The 21,808-nt window shown below is 37.5% G+C and overlaps 2 protein-coding genes across 3 annotated transcripts; one reads left to right on the top strand and one right to left on the bottom strand.

Annotated features, from left to right (window-relative positions):
* The first annotated feature begins 8,592 nt into the window (after positions 1 to 8,592).
* bnip2 (BCL2 interacting protein 2) lies at positions 8,593 to 19,378 on the top strand. 2 transcript variants are annotated; one of them, XM_041039135.1, is made up of 12 exons: positions 8,593 to 9,018; positions 9,272 to 9,654; positions 12,476 to 12,571; positions 12,702 to 12,769; positions 13,264 to 13,440; positions 15,104 to 15,286; positions 15,488 to 15,590; positions 15,669 to 15,800; positions 15,881 to 15,967; positions 16,056 to 16,154; positions 16,913 to 16,948; positions 18,750 to 19,378. In XM_041039135.1, exons 2-12 carry the CDS (start codon positions 9,287 to 9,289, stop codon positions 18,805 to 18,807), a joined length of 1,407 nt encoding a protein of 468 aa, XP_040895069.1. In that variant the 5' UTR covers positions 8,593 to 9,018; positions 9,272 to 9,286; the 3' UTR covers positions 18,808 to 19,378. The 2 variants fall into 2 exon arrangements, with proteins under 2 accessions (XP_040895069.1, XP_040895070.1); XM_041039136.1 differs by lacking the exon at positions 16,913 to 16,948 and having other exon boundaries at positions 8,594 to 9,654.
* Positions 19,379 to 19,588: 210 nt separating this feature from the next.
* gcnt3 (glucosaminyl (N-acetyl) transferase 3, mucin type) lies at positions 19,589 to 21,620 on the bottom strand. Its single transcript, XM_041039137.1, has one exon. The coding sequence runs from the start codon at positions 21,557 to 21,559 to the stop codon at positions 20,255 to 20,257; it is 1,305 nt and encodes a 434-aa protein (XP_040895071.1). The 5' UTR covers positions 21,560 to 21,620; the 3' UTR covers positions 19,589 to 20,254.
* Between the last annotated feature and the right edge of the window lie 188 nt (positions 21,621 to 21,808).

Consider the following 21,808-nt stretch of genomic DNA (forward strand, 5'->3'; position numbering starts at 1 on the left):
CCACAGCACTTTCTCACATTAAATCCACCCCAGAGTATATTTTAGATCATATCCTTTAGGTTTGATGAGAAAAACACAATATTATTTGTTCTGACCATATGTCACAGGCAAAGAAGACAATGCACTGTCCTATTCTTCAGTAATGGGCCCATGTCATTTTATCTAATTTGCTTTATAATGAAATAGCCAATTAAAAATAACTGCATTACTTTGTTAATAAAGCAGAGGACTGACTCAAGGGAACATTTCATTGGCAGTTAATTATGCAGTCTGGTTATTCTCAGATGTTCTCAGCAAATGTACAGTGAGACTATAAAGCTGTTATTGTGCTCTGGATCCATTTCATATTTGCATAACAGAAAGAGCACCATGTGTTTTGTTGCTGCCGCCACATGCAAAGCTTCAGCGTGTTTGGAAAATTCTGGTGATATTTGTATCTGTAGAGGTGCATTAGTAGCACGTCACACCTCACTGGATTCAGTTCCTGTGACATAAGGTAGTAATCCCTAATGTTTGATTTTCAAAATGATATTAGTTATGTATATTTATGTTGTTGATGTGCTGTAATCCGCAAGTACACATACACAACAAGCTGAGCTGTTTCAAATATCTAAATAGTCTGTATAAATAGATAAGTTAATAAATTTATTAAATTAAATAAACTAGTTTCAATTGACCTAAATCTAAATTTCTACTGCCTATGAACTCAAGTGAATTCTTTAATGTTTTTTTGCCCACCTTCATGGAGCTGTGCTGTAACGCTCTCTGTGTTCATGCCTTTCTGAGGTAAATGATGCTTGAACAGCAGGGAGATCACTCACTGTTAACCATATGGTTTTGTGCAAAAGGTCACCCATGTTTCTAAGGGTTAATATCAAACGCCCAAACACAGACAACGGGGACCCATGCATATTAATGATGGTCATTATTCCCTTGTGCAAAGAAGACCAGGTAAATGACAAATCTCTATATCTTTCTTGAGACAACTGTGAATGTGCTGTGTTCACAGTAGTGACAGACAATTAGTGAGTAAGTACTTTCAGTCTATTCTAATTAACTCACTAAGAGTCGAACTAATATGCCGAAGTCATTCTTATCTAATGGTAATATTAAGAATGGTTTTTTTTTTTTAATCAGACAATCATGTCACATTAGACCAAGACAAAGTGAACTGACTCATAAAGTTTAAATATCTAAGCTTCACAAAGAGTTACATTAATAAGTGATTTTTCCTCTTAGGTATGATTTTCTCACTTTCCTTTGTCGACATTTCTCTTTACATTGACAGTGAGCGGGATCAGTCTCCCCTCAGCCATAATAAGAAATATTGGCTTTTAACAGTCACATTAAGCTCAAGGCCATATCAACATTGTGCAGAAGCCTAAAGGGATTTATACAGAGTGTAGTTTCCCCACAAATCTGCAATAAGCACCAAAACAACTATCACTTTATGTGAGAATTAGCAAATAGTTATCATTTCTATGACATGAAAAGGTCCATGCCAACATGCACTGGAATAATAAAATATTGAAACGCCTATGAAACATAAATGTGAATTCTTGCTACATCTGTCTCTTGCTAATTGAGTTGCTACCAAGAATGTTAGTACTCTGGAGAATAATTTGTCAGTGCAAAACATCGAATGGACCAATTTATTGGTTGCTGCAGGCTGTAGAGTTCCAACAGTCTTTGATCAACCTTTTTAGGTCAGTATCTCTCGAAATACAGAGAGGAGAATTACACAGCAGAGAAAATATTTCATCTTTTTAAAAGACAAGGAAAAGTATTTTTGTAGTTACACTGTTTGGCTGTAATGGTGAATAAATTCTTTAGAGGGCTTGAAGCCAGAGTGGGAAAATAGCAGCTTCTGTGCACAATATTTATTGTTTTGTGTGGATGGTAACTTAAACATTTATCATAAAAAAGTGACAGAAAGAGTAATTATAAGTTTTGCTTTTTCTCATCACTCACTGGTTCCAAGATGCATGCACTGACAGTTACTGGGAGGCTTTTCTGACACTAAATTAAAAGGGTGCTTCAAAGAGTTTTGTGTTATCTGAGTGGCTGATCGGTCTTTGATTTTGAAAGCTTCTTGGCCCTTTGACAATGGATGCACTAAAGGTTGTTTGATAGCTCAGTCAGATGTCAAAATTCTGTTTTGCTGAAATAATATGATAACTCTTTACTGAGTTCAAGATAATGTGCTGATCGCTGAGTGTCCTCGGTGAACCTCTGAACCACTGTACACATCAAACATGTATTCAGTTAGACAATATTTGACATTAACTGTAAACATAACTAAAATTTTAACAATACAACCTAAATGACCTAAATATAGTCATTATGATGCAAACAGAATATTTTCATTTTTTTATAGGAAATGACAATAAAGGTTATGCATATCATAAAATATTATACAAACTCTAATGAGAAATAAAATACTTGTTTCAGTTGATGAGTTCATTTAATCTGCAATACTGAGAAATCACATAATAACATATCCCCAGATTTGCGGTCAGTTCTCAGAGCTGTTAATTAATTTATCAGTGACTATTACCTACAGTGTCTGGCAGAGGTAAACTTCACTTCTGAAAACAAAAATCTTTGCGGGCAGTTAAAACAAAGATGGTTAAAAAAAAAACAAACCTATTTTTCAGCTTTTTTTGTATGATCTGAAACTCAATACAATCCTGTTTTATTTATCTTTTTTTGTAAATGAATTCACTGCTCCCACTGACCACCCAAGTACCTGAGATGTTTAACAACATTTGCTCTGGATGTGCATAAAGCCTGTGTTTACTATTTGTAAAGACTCTGCTTTACCACCAGGCACCCTGGGTCTTGTTACCATGGAATCAGTCAACAAACCCTATAGTGAGTTTTTAAGCCATTTTCCCTGTGTAGCCTCATTGTGGCATTTTACAGTAACAGGTGACAGCTGGTTACTCAAACTACACTGGAATTGCTAACACAGTTCTTATACACATAATGGCATGGTGTGTTTTCTAAACATACAACATGTTTTATATGTTATGTTTTGTTATGTTATGTGATGTTATGTGATGTTATGTGATGTAATGTGATGTAATGTAATAACTTATGGGTACAGCTGGCTTTTCTCTTATTAGGCATATTTAGTTACAAAAAAAGACCAGCAGTCTATGCTGATCACTACCTCATCCCATTCATTATAGCTATGAATAGTCCCTTGGTCACATGGCTGGAAACTGCAATTATGCTGGCGGTAAAAGGAAAAATTGAGTGGTACATTTAAAAATGCTGAATTGCTTAAATTAATTTTGAAATAGTAGACTCATCTAGTGGAGGCCTATCCTCCCGTGTCCCTTCAGAAATGCTGCCTCAACACCAGGCCATTGCTTTGTTGGTCTGTGCCCACATGAATCTAAATGTAGAGCTCTCTCTTTCTTTTTCCCTCCTTTTTTTCCAGTGGTATTCAAAAAATGTAAAGAGATAGCTGCAGTTAAAAAACAGTCTAATTCATGGGGAAATCGTTTTAAATGAATTACCAGCTAAGAACAGACACAATAAACATGTTTGCTTGGAATGTATCCACACTCCATAATAGTGAGGTCATACAATCCAATTCATACTCAAAACATTTCAACAAGGCCCTCTAGATAAGATATCAGGTTGTATAGTGCGCTACATCATTAGCTCACACGTGTACAGCGTCTCAGAGGACCTTTAATTTGAGTAGGAAAAGTCTGTTCCTTCACCGTGAGGTTAAAGAGTGGGTGACAAGTGAAGAAAATCACAGCGGAATGCGTTAATTAGGTAGACCTAAAAGCATATTTATCAAAGGCTAAGCCATATGGGAATTATCTCAGAAATGATCTAATAAAGACAGGACAGGTTAATAGAATAAAAGGCCTTGAATAGAATGTGTGCTTATACATAAAATATCAACTTGATCTCACATGTAATCATTAGGATGTAACGATTAAATGTTATGGCAAGCAGATCCTGAAATGACCCTCATATGTTTCCACAGTGACGATTGGCTTCCTGTGTTCACTCCGATTAAAATGTCAAAGCCTCTGACTTAATTCATCTCGGCATTTGTAAGATTCCACATGAAATGGCCCAATATTTGCTCAGAGTGAAAAGACTGATTACATGAACTTGACTAAGCTGATTTCAAAAATAAATATTTCATGAATTCCCTTAATCAGGAAACAGCGCGCTGGTCCATAGAGGAAATAAACAGCCTACTGATTCTGTCTGAATCATCTAAATGGTGTCAATCACAAGTGAATATGGAGGGCTCCCGTCCCGGCTAGTGATGACTGATGGCCCTTCAGCGGTGACTGAGACAGATGGAGCTGATTGAGAGAGCTTATCTTTATGGTGGAGCCATGGAATTGTTAACAGGATGTGATGGCTTGCATCCGCGGAGTTGAGCTGGGAAATAAAGCTGTTGGGCTCGGACCGCCTTGCCATCATTCACAGAGGTAATGATCTCTGTCTGGCTCAGAAGTAAGTAATAGTCTGCCCACGGGTTGGTAAGGGCATGACACAGCGTCACTGACAAAGTTGAACTTGGACAGATGAGCACAGGTCAGTACACTGCTATATTTAAAAAAAAACATTTAATAGGCAATTTAATAAAGATTAGAATATATTGTACCTAAGGTTCATGAAGTTTAAAGTTAGAAGTGAGTAGCACTTGATTTCTAGCCATGGACATTTTTAGATTTTTCCTTATGATCCAGGTATGATGTAGAGTAGCTATAGAGCTAAATGACAGCAAAACTAAAATACTGGAGTTAAAAACTCCAATATTTCATTACACCATACCCTTTTTTTTGTGAACACAAAGACAAGTGTTCAGTGTGACCACATGTTGTAAAAGATGGTGGAGATGATTTTCTTCTTGAGATCAAAATGGTGGCAAGAGTATGTTGAGAGGAAGCAGTCAAAGATCTAGCTCCACTCAATTATCTTTAGCAGGATAATTAATCAATTCAGTATGCACATCCAAGTCTCAGAGGCGTCTTTGAGATAATTGTTCTCATTGACTTGAATAATTATTTGTTTGCTGATTTAATTATTTTCGCGTTTGGAAAACAAATGAACGTGTGCTGGTACATACTCCAGATTTTTTTTTTTCTTTTGATGTTGGTAGGTGAAGTTCACAAAATGCATTGTAAATGTGAGTATCAGACTGAAACTAGGATGTTATGATAAATCCTATCAAAGAATGTCTCGTGAGAAATTAACTGCAACCATATTCACAATTTATGTCATTATGTGTTTTGTTTTGTTTTTTTTTTTTTTTTCAGGATCCTAACCTCAACTTGATGAAGGTCAGTAAAACGTTTCTGCCTCGTGGCATCAGTACAAACTACACCCAACCAAAGGCTAATATTTCTCAGCTATGAGGTCAGCCCTGGGTCACAGACACAGTGTCTTTATACAACAACTGGCATGTTGAAAACAATCGTCTGAGTTCTCAGTTCACACCATTACGAGAGTGAATGAGACCTTATGGCTGCTGGAGCAAATAGCACAAATTATGAGGGCCATTTAATGACACTCACTACTATTTATCATGCTGTTTTAAATGTTTTGCTCATTTGTTTCCATTAAATATTTCATCTTCCCTTAAATATTCATTTAACTTCCTCTTTAAATTTTTTACCAGTCTCTTTGCAGTTGCTATCTTCTTGCCTCCCTTTTAGGCTTTGCAATCATAAATAATTATTCATCTACACCCAGAAAGAGATTGCATAAAACATGCACATGAATCCTTTTTGTCTTTTCTCATTAGTGATATACTTCGAGTAGCCTAAATACTTCCCGCTACCCCACTTATGGAAATTGGTTGGAGAACCTTCTTAATGATTCTGCAAGTAGGTTATGCCTCCATCTCTGATCGTAACGTTCATCCCTCCTTTCATGATGAAAGGAGGGGTCTGCAACAGAGATCTGGAGTTCCTGTATATCTTTTAAAAGGAAGAATTGGATGCATCCTGACAGACAATGCCACTTTAGATTTTATTGTTAAAACCAACTGCTAGGCTGCACTGGACTTGACAGAACAATAGCTTCTTGGTTGCACTTGATTGTGTTTTAAGGATATTAGGTAAGAGTGATGATGAGCGTGTATGTAGCACAAACTTTAGAATATTTCACTAACAGGCTAGTTTGCATTAGCTCTTGCTTGACCATGCCTTATTCTAGTGCTATTTTGCTAAACATCTCCTTATCACCATTTTTATCATATTTTGCATTTTCACTGCATCACCAAACATCCCTAGGAATAAACTTAAAAATAAAATAAAATAAAATAAAATAAAATAAGGACAAATTTCAAATCAAAAGTCATGATTACATTTCCCCTTTTATGTTTAGCTTTTATTTAAAATGTAGGGTATAAATACCCTACATTTTAAAACAATTTTCAAGAAATATTTGGAAGAAATGCTATCCCTGTTACACGTGTTAATGCTACAGCCTGGCTCAATAGATTTATCTTGGCTAAACAAGCAACATTTGTCTTAATTTGTCAGATAATTGCAACATGACTCATTAGCAAACAGCACCATGGTGGAAGGTGGAAGGGAAGCATAAACTCTCAATTTGACTGGATTATCCTTTTGTGATGAGGCCTAATGATCCAACAGAGTAAATAGCAATGTGTTAATTAGAAATCACACTGAATGATCCGCTGCACACACACGAGGTATTAACCAAGCAGAATCATTATATTAGATCTATAGCTGTCTTTTCTTTTTCACCATGAGGTCTGATAGTAAAATGGCAATTATGACTATCCTCAAATGAGAAATTATAGTGCATTTGTTGCAGTTGATTCACTTCAGTTAGGAAGTGAGTGTTGTTGAAAGCTTGTGAAACTAAATAGACTAATATGCCATCTTCTCAACAGAAATATTTATTGATAAGGGCTCGCTTGAGGGATAACTGCAACTATACACACTTAAGAATATCACTATTAAAACAAGTGTAATGAAATATGATTGTTTCTCAATTACATGGAAGATACAACAGTGTCTCATTGCTAAATTCAGGCAAATAAGGTTTCCAACTGAAAAGTTCAAAGCTGGTTCTTGTAATTATAATCACAATTGCAAAAATTTCTCCTTGTTACATCTCACACTGTTTGCTTTTCACAAGGGTTTGAGATGTGGCAGATTTTCTTTTACCAATTAAGAGCCTCAGACTTCAGTATTTAAGTGAGCATATGCCTCCACCTAGTGGCAAAGATTAGACACAGACAGTAAGGCTATGACCTTTTGAAGTGAATAGTGTAACCTTTTCAAAATCGGACTCAAATCCCACAGGTGGAAACAATTATAATTAAGAACACATTATATTACAGGTAATCAAACAAATAAAAATCTAATATTTGTTGTGGTCTTAAACACTATCAACATATCTGTGCAATGTTTAACAGAGGAAATAAGTCCACACACTTATGAAACTGTTACAGGTTTATAACTCCAGCCCAACTGTAGGAATACACTGAGAGTGTGACAGTCCTACTGCAAACCAGTTGTGGGTGAAGCACTTCTTTTTTTTTAACTTAAGTGGCAAAAAATTGATTGGACCCTATAAAATATTTTATATTATTGGATTATTATTATGCATTCATTGAATGAAAGCAGCATGTTAATGTTGTTACAATTCAAGGTATACGGTTGGGTTGTTTAACTAACAGAAATGCATTTTATGTTACAACTGATCACAGGTTTTGTAATCTGTAATCTTTAACTTCTGTTAAATGTAGCTGAGTAAAATGTACAATAAGTCTCTGAAATAAAAGTTAACAATTCAAATAAGCAGTCTACCTAAAAAGTGTACTTGTGTACATTAGTAGTTGAGTAAATGTACTTACGTACTCTCCACTGCTATAACAGATTTACTACCACAACTTACAGTAAGTACTACTCATACTATGGATATTCCTCATTATTATATGGAATCAAACTTATACTTTTTATTTTTACAGATTAAAACTGGAAATTTAATTTTTAGAACCCACTGCTGCCCTAAGCACCCAGAGGTAAATCGATGTTTTGATATACAAGCCTGGTGCAGACATGAGGCAGATTCGGTATTGTCAAACTTTTTTAAAATGGTAATTTCCACTATCAGCAGAGGGCAGTGAAACCTCGCAGAAGCAGTGACACCTCGACAGTTCACGGAAGGACCAAGACCGGCAGGGATGCCAGGTTTGCTAATTTTGAGCAATCAAAAAATATTAAACTCATATATTGTCCATTAACCTATGCCAAAGCTTCTAACTGCAGTTATGTGACATATTTTAAAATACAGCTGGGAAGGAATGCACTTTATGAACTCTTTTTTTTTTTTAAACCGTTTTCACTTGTGAGACACTGAAAATACGTGATATCTTTGGAATATACTTTCTACAAAGCAAGATGAGGTAGCTTCCCACTTAAAAAGCGAAACAAAACTTACAGCTATTATTCAGATGGAGAAAACAATGCATCACAATAACAATATACAGTAATTTTGTGTAGTTTCTGTTTGGTTTACGCTTGAGAGTAGAAAGTTTTGATACGAAGCTGGAGGAGTCACAACTGGCAACTCCATAGAAGGCTGACTACAGTTAGCTAGCGTCGTTAGCAAACAACAGTTTTCTACCGTTAAATTGCTGATATTATTAGACCCGGCTAGTTAAATCAGCGGATACAGACTTTGTACTGTACACGGATCCATGGAACGGTTGTCCTAATGTTTTGTCGTAGTTGACAACTGTCTTGTCTTGATTTTATGTATTACAACCGGCGTTAAGTGGACAACACTAGCTTTTCTTTTGCTGTGGCTAAATTCGCTAACTTTAGCTCACAAGCTAGCGTGATTAACGTGTGTTACGTTCGCAGGAGACCACTCTGACTTGGAGGAAGGAAGGAAGGAAACTGATAAGTAGGATCATTGCGCACCGCTGCTTATGCAAAGCTAGCCCACTTTTTGGACTCCAGAGTTCACATCGTGACGCATTTAGAAAAGGTGACTATCTGTGCACCCTGTGTGACATTTAACACTATTTGGTTAATAAGATATGCTGTTAGTTGGCGTAGCTAGCTGTCAACAACAACAGTTCCCCCGGCTAGCTGTACAGCGGGAAAGAGCTAGCACGCTAGCCACAAACTTCTAAAGAAGTTGTGTAAGTCAGATTTAGGTATCTGACTGGTTTAGGTAACAAGCAGAGGGGTGTTTCAAACGTTTCATCTACGGACTCTTTCACTCTGATCCGCTCTAGCAACAGGACAAACCTATGGCATCGGATGTGATTGAGAGTGAAGCGGGACTAAAGGGTGTAAGTGATATGAATTTGAACAATAGCAGCCCAGATTTTGTCACACCCAGGAGGACTCATGAGGAGCAGAGAAACAGACAGACTTCTAGTCCCTCATCTTCCGGAGTGTCGGGAGAAGGCGATGAGGAAGAATTAGAGGAATTACAAAACAGCACAGCTTCTACGGTTGAAAATGGCGAAGAGGCGCTTCAAGAGAGCCTAACCAAAACAAGAGGTACGCCACAGGGAAGGACAACTCCAGACAATGAGCAGAAACAGCCGGGAGCAAGAAGCTCGACCCCAGTCAGTCTTCCCCAGCCACGCTCACCATCTGGACCCACTGGAAGGTCAGTGTTTGAACATTTTAAAGTTTGGCCTACGTGTTGGTAACTTAAAGCTATGAACTGGTTTCTGCTTTCATTTCTTCATTGCAAGAAGAGTTCTTCCAGATTCTAGCACCTGACCCAAATGACTGCCTGTGTTCAAGTGTCTCTTCAGTTTTTTCCAATGCACTGCATTTGAAATTTATTTGACAAGCCAGTGATCCTCCAGCGTTATGGCCAATACCAGTGCTAATTTCTATTATTTGGGGTACTGTACCAGAAGAGGAAGACATATCCTTTTAAAACTATTTGGCATTCCCCGGTTGTAGACTGGCCAGAAAAGCATGTAAAGTAGCATGCTAGACTGAGGTTGGTATGACATTTATTTCCTGAACATTACAGAGGGGGTGTACACAATAACAGGAATCCCTGTGCAATCTGATGTTATTTTGTCCAGCTGCGAACAAACTAATAGGCTCAAATGCAATGCAGTACAACAGCAGGGCAGGCAAGGACATATAAAATGACTACCGAGTTAAATCAGCACTTCTCTGGCACAAAAAAAGGAAAGAAAGAAACTAAGCTTTAGAAATGTTGCATGTTGTAGGGTTAGTTAGAGCAGTATCACATACATGGGCATACAGGGCATCACTTTTTTTTCCCTTTGAAAGCCATATTAAGCCATATCAAGAAGATAACTTTATTATTGTTAGTAAACGAGCTGAACTTTCCTTAAGGTGCAAGGTTAGAATATAAATAAGTAAATGAAAAGGGTAACAGCTGGACAGAAGTACAAGCTGACAAATTTGATTTAATAAATGAAGATGACATGTCAATATGGTATCATCTCCTGGAAAGGCTGTCTTTGTTGGTCTGTGTTTGAAAGGATACGGTGGTAGTATGAATTGTGCCTCTACCTTATTGACAGAAGGCCACTCTCTATCAGACAAAAACAAATTTTTATATTATAGAGATTTTTGTGAGTATATTTGAGAACATAAGAAGAGTTTTCTGGGGGAGACAAGAAAGTAGATAAGAAGAGAATTATTTTGCAAAGGTGTTAACAACAAATAATATTTATATATTTCTGTTAAGATTGATAAAATCATCATCATGAAAAATTGCTTCTCATTAAACATGGACATCTCGTTGCAGAGATTTACTATTATTCTGGCTATCTGACTATTATTCTTTAAAGAAATTAGCATGATTAGCATTTGTGTAATATATGAACTGTTTTCATGGATTTAATTTATTTTTCACTTTTCCATTTGAGTCTCTGATGTGACAGATTCCACTTACGTGCAGCCAGCTCCCCACTACACTTTGATTTTAAGGCTTTGTTTTCAGGAAATCACATTCCTGTGGCCCTCGAACCTCTCTCAGTTGGATTTGAAATGTGATGTTGGGATTAGGGCTCTACATAAGCAAACAGCTAAACTGATACGTTATGAAATGTTGAGTACCAAATGCCCAGAATGTTTTTGTGTCTGGGAGCACAAATACAGTCATGCATGTGATTAATGCATCAAAAGGAGCTCTGTACAGCAAAGATACAGATACCATGATCAGCATTAGTAAGTAGCCTCATGGTTTATAAACTAAGCCCTTAACACAAGCTTGTAAGCTTTTCAAGAAGCCAGTGATCTGATTATGTGGCCAGCTGCAAGCCTCCAGAGGAGACACTCGATCAACATGCATGACAACAAATCATGTAATGTTTAGCACTGCAACACAAAGCATCTGTCCAGTGCTTGGTGCAACCAAGGTGTCATGGTTCCGATTCTACTTAGTATTTGAAGTTTACAATTTAGCCAAAGACATTTTCTCCCAAAATGTGGTTATATGTTCAGAAGTGCACTCCAGACAGAATTTCGTCAGAACTATACGTTTGACAAGATGTAAAGTTGTGAAGCTAAAACAACCCAGGTGAAATAAAAAAATGTGTTTAAATGTTGTAAAAAGCACTTGATTGCAAAAATAACATGGAAGATGGTCATTGGTATTATCTTGTGCATTGTGACTAAAGTCTTTCGTAATGTAAACTGATGCAAATTGATTCTGCATGTAACTGAAAAAGTTGTCACTGAACTACATGAAACACGGTCTCTTACCAACAACTTACAAAAATCTGTTGAATCACATTAAAAGATAGAATCTGTTTACAATGATTTGTTAATAATTAGTTAAGCTAAAATAAAAAAACATAAGTTTAAATTTTGATCTACAAATATAAGGTCCATTGAGAGACAAAATGTGACAGTAGAGGCTGCTGTTCGCCTACCAGAGGACATGAACAGAGCATATAATTATACACTGAGACAGTTTTAAGCGTGAAATGTCCTTCTTTTATTTTAGAAATGTAAACCTTCTCTGCCATAAAATCAAAAATCTCATTTGGATCTTTGTCATGTTTTGTGTATTGTTTATGTTATCGTATTGATAACATAAAGACCCCTACCCTTGTTTTCAGAGGTTATCATGTGCTTTTGTAGTCCAGTGTGTCCATCATCTTTTAATATTCCATCACTGTTCGTGTCCATATCCAGTAACTTTGCAAAGGTTTTTGTAGTTGAGATATTAACTCAAGAACAAAAATTGCCTTTGACTCTTGGTAGTTCAATAGAACTTCAATGTCTCCCCCATAATCCTTTGAGGATTGTACAAGTCACAAGCAAGTGTTGACAGATAACCAATTGTATGTGTTTGGATTTTGTTTGTCATGGATAATCTTTGCCCGTCCTGCTCTTGATCTTAGTACATTAGTAGTACAAGAGAACCTTTTAGTAATTAGAGATCATTAAACATAAAAGATGGCATAACGTTTTTGTATTTTCTTTCCCAGCCTCGAGCGCCAAGAGTCAGTTGCCACAACAGAGGCCCGTCTAAGAATGGAAGGAGTTGAACTGAAGGAAGAGTGGCAGGATGAGGACTTTCCACGGTATTGTGTCAATCACTCATAATGTTGTAATTGATCATGGTTTGTAGCTTTGTATCACATGTTTGTATTTTGAAAGTCACATGAGCTACAGACCTACTGAAAAGATGATCATCTCCTGTTTGATTATTAGGCCCCTACCAGAGGAGGAGGAGCTTGAAGATGAGCTTTTTGCTGGGACATCTGAAGAGAGAGAGCCTGGTAATTAAAAACAGAATAGCATATGGTACATTACTTCAGTGGCATGTGACAGTTTTAAAGGACATGTTCAGATTTTTTCAAGTCTATCTTCAAACTCACGTGCCCCACATGCAAGTTGAGAGAGGTACTGTTTGTGCAAAAATGCATTCAAAAGTTCAGCCGAAACTAATATTAGGCCTCAGCCGTCTGAATTAGCCAGATCAAAAGAGTATCTTTCAACCTTGTCTTTTAGGTCAGAATGGGCTTAGACAGTGTTTTCTTTGCTTAGCTGCAGTGCAGGGAGAGTGACACAAAGAGGGGATTTCATAGTAAAAGACCACCAGTGGAAGATAGCACTTGATTTTTGAAGCCTCACAAGCACTTCAGATTTTTTCCCAGTCTCTTAAATTAGAGATGGGCAAGGAAAACTGCATGAGTATTGTATTAAGATGGAAAAAAAATCTGAACCTGTATAACAAACAGTATAACTACTAATATTTTGATATCTACCCTAGGCTATGTAATGGACCATAGCAAGAAAGTAAAGAAGAAGCTTGCAGCTCCAGACATCAGTCTGACACTTGACCGCAGTGAAGGTTCTCTTCTTTCTGATGAGCTGGATGAAAGTACAGAGCTGGACCTCGACGACATTGACACACCCTCAGACAACAGCAATGAGTTTGAATGGGAAGGTAAGGACTATATATCATGCAGTTGCCGTTTCACTATGTTAAATTACCTTTAAAACCTAGTTGTTCTTGCTTGCTTTAGAATTTTCACTTAAAGTTCAAACAGTAAAGTTTAGAAGGTGGGAGGTGCAAAGGTACTGTCAAATTTCCCAAAGGTGAAGTCTGTAGAGGTTTAGTTTATCTATGAAAAGATGGGTTTTTTCGTTGGCTTGTAACACAAAAGCAGGTGTGTTATCAAACCAGTCTTCTGTGTCGTGGTTCTTGGAGCCACTGGCATTTTCCTCCCTTGATTTTAAAGGTTTCGAAAGGCAGCTGTCTGCCTAAAGTATAGTTAAAATATGCTTTGTTGTTTTTGTGTTTCCACACTGCTGCCTTCCTCTTTTTCACTTGGAAGAATTGTTTCCGTTCTCTGCCTGGAAACAGGCTGCAGGCCAGCAACAGGTTTCTCTCTTCCTTGTGGTAAGGTCTCCTGGACAGCGCCTGTTATTATTTATTTTTTTTGGTTTCCTGCCAGCCATGAGTCAATCAACCCCTATTGTCCAGATTATTTTCTGTCTTTAGTTGTTCAAAAAAAATCATGGGGTGTTTCATGTTTCATAACTTTTCATTTTCAGTCTGTGTTTTTGTGCATGTTATTTTCATGCATGTGAATTTTCCTGAGTTTGAAAAAAGCAATCAATCAATCGCAACTTGTCGGCTAAGAAGTGGTTCAATGAGCACTGTAATGGTGCAGTTATCAGATAGGAGCCATTTTAACATTGCTTTGCTGTTTGATTATTAGTCATTCAGTGTGTCACATTTTACAAGATATCACAAGAAAGTGCACAATAGATTAATACTTTATAGTATAATAAAGATGTGCATTTAACAAATTCGGCCTTTAATTTGAAACACATTACATTTATCATTTTGCCACTGGAAGCTCACATTATCTGATTTTTAAATGATTCATTTGGTAGACGATTGAAAAAAGGATAAGCATGTTACCGGGCATTTTCAGTATAAATCAATATATGTTGATGGCACAGTTCACACAAGAAGAAACACAGATCGGATGTGTTTGATTCTTTATATTTACAAATGGGTCACTCAGAAAGATCTGACGTATTGGTGATCAGAAAGAAAACGTATTGGTGTGATTTGGTTGCATTATTTCCATATTTTCAATTCTGCTCGTTGCATGCTTTATATACATGATCATTTGAACACTTTGCTACACGCCTTCATGATGTGCAGAATGGGTCGTTGCGCGGATCATTCAGCTATACATCCAACTAAAGATGCACAGAATTCCTCAGGTATCTCAGCAGTGGTGCATCTCTGTGAATGGAAGCCTTTTACTGTCACATTTATTTACATTTGTTATATGGTGACATGTCAGACTTGCAGCACAATATAACTGCAAGATGTCTCCAATGAAATTTAAAATTATTCACTAGACAAATGTTGACCTTAAGATAATAAATACCAAAAAATTAAATGTAATGTTAATGTGCGTTGATTAAATGCATGTGATTAAAACGGTAAATGATGAGTAAAATGACTTATCTGAAAATTATATCATTCATTTGATCAAAATAGATATAATTGGATAAAACCAGACAACCTTCAGATCTAGCTGCTACAGTATCCAAGCCGTGGCTTTAAAATGCCTGTTCTCCTTTAGACGATCTCCCTAAGCCAAAAACCACAGAACTACTACAGAAAGGTGTGGAGTCAGTCCAGGAGTACTCAGCCTTGGAGGAAAGGGAGGAGGGTAGACGCTGGCGGGTGTTTCGTATCGGAGACCAGGAACACAGAGTGGACATGAAGGCCATTGAACCTTACAAGAAGGTTATCAGCCATGGAGGTCAGTGGCATTACATTGTGATGTTGGCACAGTCGCATAAAAAAACTGTAATTTTAAGTTGTGTGTATGTTTTACATTTGTGTTTCATATGAATTGTTAAGTCTGTGTTGATTGAAAATGTGAATTAAAAAAAGTTCTGATAATGAAAACAGTGTTTTGGTACTGGAACATCAATTTTTGATATTTGATTTTTCACTGCAGGTTACTATGGAGACGGCTTGAATGCCATAATTGTGTTTGCTGTGTGCTTTATGCCTGAGAGCAATCAACCAAATTACAGATACATCATGGACAATTTATTCAAGTGAGTGTTTATTTGAGTTCCTTCGGTCTTGTGAGCGAACATTTCAGAGCCATCACTAATGGGATTTTCCTGTTGCAGGTATGTCATTGGCACACTGGAGCTTTTGGTTGCTGAGAACTATATGATTGTGTATTTGAACGGGGCGACCTCTCGGAAAAAGATGCCGACTGTCGGCTGGCTCAGGAAGTGTTATCAGCAGATTGATAGGAGGTCAGTCTGAGTAGAAACAGCATCATTATATCTGTGATGGGATCAAATTTGTAACGGCTCATCTCACTCTTTTTTCACAGGTTAAGGAAGAACTTGAAGTCTTTGATAATTGTCCATCCTTCTTGGTTTATTCGCACCCTGCTGGCACTCACAAAACCTTTCATAAGGTAACTGGGATATTTTCGGTCATTAGAATAATAAAATAAAGATTGTCGTAGGTAACCTTGAGATTCTGACATTTTCTCTACTTCACAGCTCTAAATTTAGTCAGAAAATCAAGTATGTGTACAGCTTGACAGACCTCGCAGAGCTGGTTCCAATGGAGTATGTGTCCATACCAGATTGTATCAAACAGTAAGTATGTTTCACTCAACCACATCAGCACTATGGAAGTTAATATGTATATATACTGTATGTCGGTTAAAATTAAATGGGTGATATAAAAAAAAAACCCTGACATACTGTTTCGATCAGGGTGGTTCCTGGCTGAGGTGGAATCATAGCATTAGTTGTTTTATTTCCACATGTGAACCTAGTGATTGGAGATTTTGCAAGCTCTGACTGGTCCTACAAAATTTGATTGCCTTTTGCCTGTAGGTGGAGCTATAGCAACACTCTTCCTGTGTGGCCAGTGACAGGATGTCAGTGGTTATGAGTCTGGCTCATAAGAAATTTTGCACATTTAATCTTTGGATGACTTAAGTATGTTCCATTGCATTGTTTTAAGAATTGAAGAATTGTTATTGTCATACTTATGTATGGCACTACATGTATGGCAGAGAAGAGATCCAAGTGCAGACTACAAATATCTATCTCATTTTATTTTGTAGAATAATACATTTAGAGCATAGTATAGCCTTGATGGGAGCGTGTTTTCAGGTGTGAACTTTTGCCGATATGTGTATCCACTGAGCTCATGCTGAGAAATTACTCATGCCATGTTGTTTCATGTTGTGGCTTAACTTGAAGCAGATCTTGTATTCTTGTGGCATTTGAAAAGACCTCAGCGCAAATGTTCATCTTACAAAATGTTTTTGCTCTTTGGGATGTTTGGTTGCTGTTGGCTGTGTATTTGTCCTTTCCTTAACTCCGTTTCCCTGCCCCTTCCAAAGGTTTGACGACGAAAAAAATAGGAAAAGCCGTAAAAGGTATATGCACTTTCACTCAGGATCAGTCTCAGCATTATGATTTTTATTTATTTATTTTTTTTGTTTTTGCATTTCACAAAACTAACAACGAAATTATCCGTTGGCTTGTAGAAATGCATCAATACACCTCAATCTGTCTGGTGTTTTTGTATTGGATGATACCTTCTGGCCAAAACCCACTTTCCTCCTCAGTGTCCCACATTTCCCTCTGAGTAGATTTAGGACATTCCTAATAAGCAGACTGAGTAGCTGTTTGATTGCTTTCCAAAAATAGGTGGCTTGGTGATTATTTAACCAAATAAATCCCTTCTCTGAGCCAATTCTGTGAAGTTCAGCTCAAAGCCAACTCATGTCATTTTCTTTCTTCTGTTATTACCTAAAAACAATGTCAGCTATCTGTATGTGGTTCAAAACATACCAAGTATATCTTTTATTTATTTATTTATTTATTTATTTATTTATTTATTTATTTATTTATTTAGCAAGAGACTGTTTCTTCACTGTTATGCTGACTCATAAATATTTAACTCATCTCAAGATGTCAGTTTATTGCATTTCTGATGCTTTCTGATGTAAAAGCTGAGGAATCAAGTAGCACTTACTTGCATGTGTTTTTTAAAAACCAGGTTTAGAATTTGATGTTTGTTGTTGGGTAAGTTTGTTTTTTTTTTCAACTGAGGGGGGTGGAACTACAAGGAAGTAGTTTGTCTTAGTCACTGTGGTGTGTGGTTGCACTGTAACCATGTCCTCACATGGTTCCCCTCAGTAACTCGCCTTCACTGAACACCCAGCTTGTTCACTCTCACAGCTCTTTGCATGACTTGTGCATTACCCACTCCCTGCTGATGTTTGGTAATTTCCACAAACCTTTGTCAGCCTTGCTCACGCACACAGAAATATTCTGCTCATTGCTGATAAGTAGTGAATGTTCAGTTGCTGAGGTTATTAGTTTGCAGATATGTCGTGGGATGATAGAACATTAGAAAACTATAATGACCGTGCCATTTTAGAGGGCACATGGGATTGTAGAAGAAATTTGGTATTGTGTGTTTTCTCAGGGTTTTAAACCACTGCCACAATTAGTTGTGCTTCTGTTCTTAGTTTCTGAGTTGATTGGCAAAGTTGCAAATCAAATGCACTAAAACCTCACACATTACCATGTACTTAAAGCAATGTTTTTCTTGCAGTATTAACACAATCGGAACACAGAGAGCACAGAGAGTTTAAACCTTATACAATCTAATCACTGCATTAGATTGTCCACAGATTTGCTTATGATACTGTACTTATTTGAAATTTATATGAAATTAGTCATTTAAATGAAATGTAATTCTTTTTGCAGAGTGTGCTGCAGATAATGAAAGCAGCCTGTACACTTCACTATATATTGAAGTACTCATTCATTTGTCTTACAAGGTTTCGAGGGAAGAACCTTGTAGTAATACAGCTGATATTGATGGTTTGTGGTACCCATATATTTTAAGTGTTTTAAGTCAGAGAATAATATGGATAATATGTTAGTGAAGTTAAAATCGGAAAAATATAGACAGACTTATTATTGAATTTGTTAATCAGTTCTGGTAAGTCTAAAAAAATCTATTTACATAAATATTCTCTCAGAAAGTATTCCCTTTGTAATAATGTACAGGCAATGATCACATTTCAGGATGTGATTATAAGAGTGTGTTTGTGGGCAGTGTAGTAGCCTGTTATTACTTTGATTATCAGTTATCCCAGCCCTGTCTGATGGGATGCCATCCCAGTGACACACACGTCTGATGACGATCGAATCTCTCTGCAGGATCGACCAGAACATGCACGGCAAAGTGGAGATGGCAGCTGCTGCTGTTCCAGAGTGACCCCGCTCACACTTTCAGATGTCGAGGAGGAGAACGATGAAGAATGTTTAGAACCGCAGCCACTCGTATGTTTATGTTCTGGGCAACGTGACTGGAGACTTAGCTCTTTGCATCAGGAAAGTGCCTTTTTGAAACTATGCTGCCTGTTACATTGTGGAACTATTTTGCTGTATTTTCTGTGTCAAGCAGCCTGATCTTCAGCATTTCGTCCACATGCTGTCTGAAACGTTTTTAATCCTTTTTATTTACAGCTGGTATATCATGTCAAACTTAGTTTATTGGTGTTCCCTAGTTACTGTTGTATCTACACTTTATTTAAGGCACTCTGTTACAAATGGTTGATGCATGCTTTGCTTTATTACATTTAAATATGTATTTATATTCAAAAGGTGACAAAGGAGAGAAATTAATATATTTTTATGGTTGGTCTGATTTTAAACTGCATTTTAGGTCTCTGACCCAGTGGCATTTCATAGAACAAGTTTTGACAGCACCTTTTTCACTGTTCACTGCTGACGTTCTCTGTTACAATCCTGCCTGGGGAAAATAAAGTTTTATTTTTTGCCCCTCACTTGAATGATAAATTCCCATTTTAAAGTCAGGTTAAGTTCCTTATGTTCTGCCTCCATTGGGCTTTTAAAAGTAGGACTCTTTCAGCTGAGTTTACTTCTTTTTGCTCACATTATCTCAAACTGTATTTTGTTGTTAATTGGACCAACAGATCATAAAGATTTCTCAACAACCTGCATGTTCTTTAAAATCACATTTATATCAACACTCTTTTATCATAAATCTAAGAAAGCAAGACATAAAACATGTTAGTCATGATCCAGCTAACTGTCAATAAGCCACACTTTTGTAGACTTGAGCTTCAGGGCTTGTTGCTCTGACTACAACAGGTCTAGATTTATTTTTTACCAGCTTTATGTCAAATCATCAACTTGTTTATTCACGAATGAAGAAGGGGGACATTACTCCACATCATTGTTTTATGTTTTTGTTCAATGTAATGCCAGTTTTCCTGTGGCACCAAGATAGCACAAAAACTATGTAGTGACCAAATGGTTAGTATATTTGACAAGATTCAAATAATAATCACGTACGTTAATTACTACAAGTAATCTACAGAAAGTACAGTAAAGTCCAGACTTCATTGAAATCATAGAAGTCAAGTCATAGAATATTATTAGAACTTTATAACAAGATCCATATCAATGACTTGACAATAATAATAAAATGCACAGAATATTTGAAAAACTTACACAAGAACAGCCACAGAATATTTTGAAAATTCCTGTTACAACACATAAGGTTGTGAAAATGAACAGTACATTTCAGTAGCTGCTTAACAAGTTTGACAATAAATTAATATGACTTCTATACAAACATAATATAACTATGTAGCATTTTTAAATATTATATTTTACCTTTCAAATGACTATAAGCATTAAAACGTGTCAGAAAATTGATCTGTTAACAGTGGGTCATGGCCTAAAGCTTTGAAACGCAGTACCGTCTCCATACATCTAATGGCAATATCATCAATCTCAGGATCAAACTTATTTGCAAAGAGGTGTTGTTGTCTCAGGAGCCACTGGAGGTCACCAGCTCCGTACACACAAACAGCTCGTCTGTAAACACCAGTGCAAGGATAGTATGGGGCTCCATTTTTCATGTCACCTGCTAAATAGCTCCACTTCACCACACGTGCGAAGGCTTGCATGTCTGACACATCATACTTGTTGTTGACAGGCACTGATCCGGGCACAGAGGGCATCCTCTGCAGAGTGGCCCACAAGTGCTCGTCAGGGCTGTATGTGTCCTTCTCCCACTCTAGAAATTTCTGAACCTCTCTGTCCTGAATCACGTGTTTCACAAAGGCTCTTGTCGCCACAAAATAGGCATTCCCGGAGAACATGGGACTGCTAATGGGTGGGGGACTTTTCCTCACATTTGTCCGGCTGATACTGTTGGTGACATTGTAATGATACTGCCAGCGGCCTTTCTTGTAGTCACTGGTGGCCTCAGACTCCATGCTGTTTCTTCCGTTTAAGGCCTTCAGTGCCTTAACCATCTCTCCATTGGTTTTGATGGGGAAGTCTGTCCCACAGGTGTTGAGCAGGTACCTCCACTGGATGTGTGAGTTCAACAGATCTTTCATGCAGTTGAGGTCTGCCTGCACACGGGACCACGAGGCATACACCACCTTTTCTAATTTACTGGCTACAAACACGTTGGGAAAACATGAAACAATAGCCTTCACAGCCTGCTGAAATTCTTTCGCGGATTTTTGGTCCACATGCACGCAGTATATGTTCTGAGGAGCGTAAATGGCTCGTAGAAGTCGCTCAAACATCTCAATCTTCTCGTGGATCACCATGGAGTAGGCAATGGGAAAATCATTCTCCTCTTCACTGAGAGGTACCGAAATGAAACCTCTCTCTTCAATGTAAGCTGGACAGTCCTTTGTCGCATTCAGGTAGAAATCCTCAGACAAAATTTTCTGCCTTTTCCTGGATGCCAGAAGCACTTCTAATTCATGTTTCTTGCCCTCTACGTCTCCAGTGAGGATAGCTGAGCACCCGGGCAGGTCAATGGAGAACTGCTGTGGTATGCTGAGAGCAGACATCGACTTGCTCCTGGAGCCAGTTTCCCAAAGGAAAAAAGAAAGGAACATACCCATGAAGATGAGACAGAGGGCCCTCAACAACATCTGGCCCCTGAACAACCCTGCCAACCTTGCAAAAGCCATTTTCTTGATCAAGGTCTCTTAGAGGTGCTTACAACACAGGCAGCCTTGTCTTCAGTGCCGGTTACAGATTGACCAAATGAGGAGAGGCTGCAGTGCTTCACACAATAAAGGAACACAATCTGAATCAACCCCTTAAGTAGGTGTGTCAAATGAAGGTGTGGAAGGAATTTCTGCCTTCCAGTACTTCCTCAATAGGATCTAATCTTTTGTGTGTCCTGGAGGATATTTCAACATATTTTTTTTGCATTT

The sequence above is a fragment of the Toxotes jaculatrix genome, chromosome 5, assembly GCF_017976425.1.
Source record: "Toxotes jaculatrix isolate fToxJac2 chromosome 5, fToxJac2.pri, whole genome shotgun sequence".
NCBI classification, from domain to species: Eukaryota; Metazoa; Chordata; class Actinopteri; family Toxotidae; genus Toxotes; species Toxotes jaculatrix.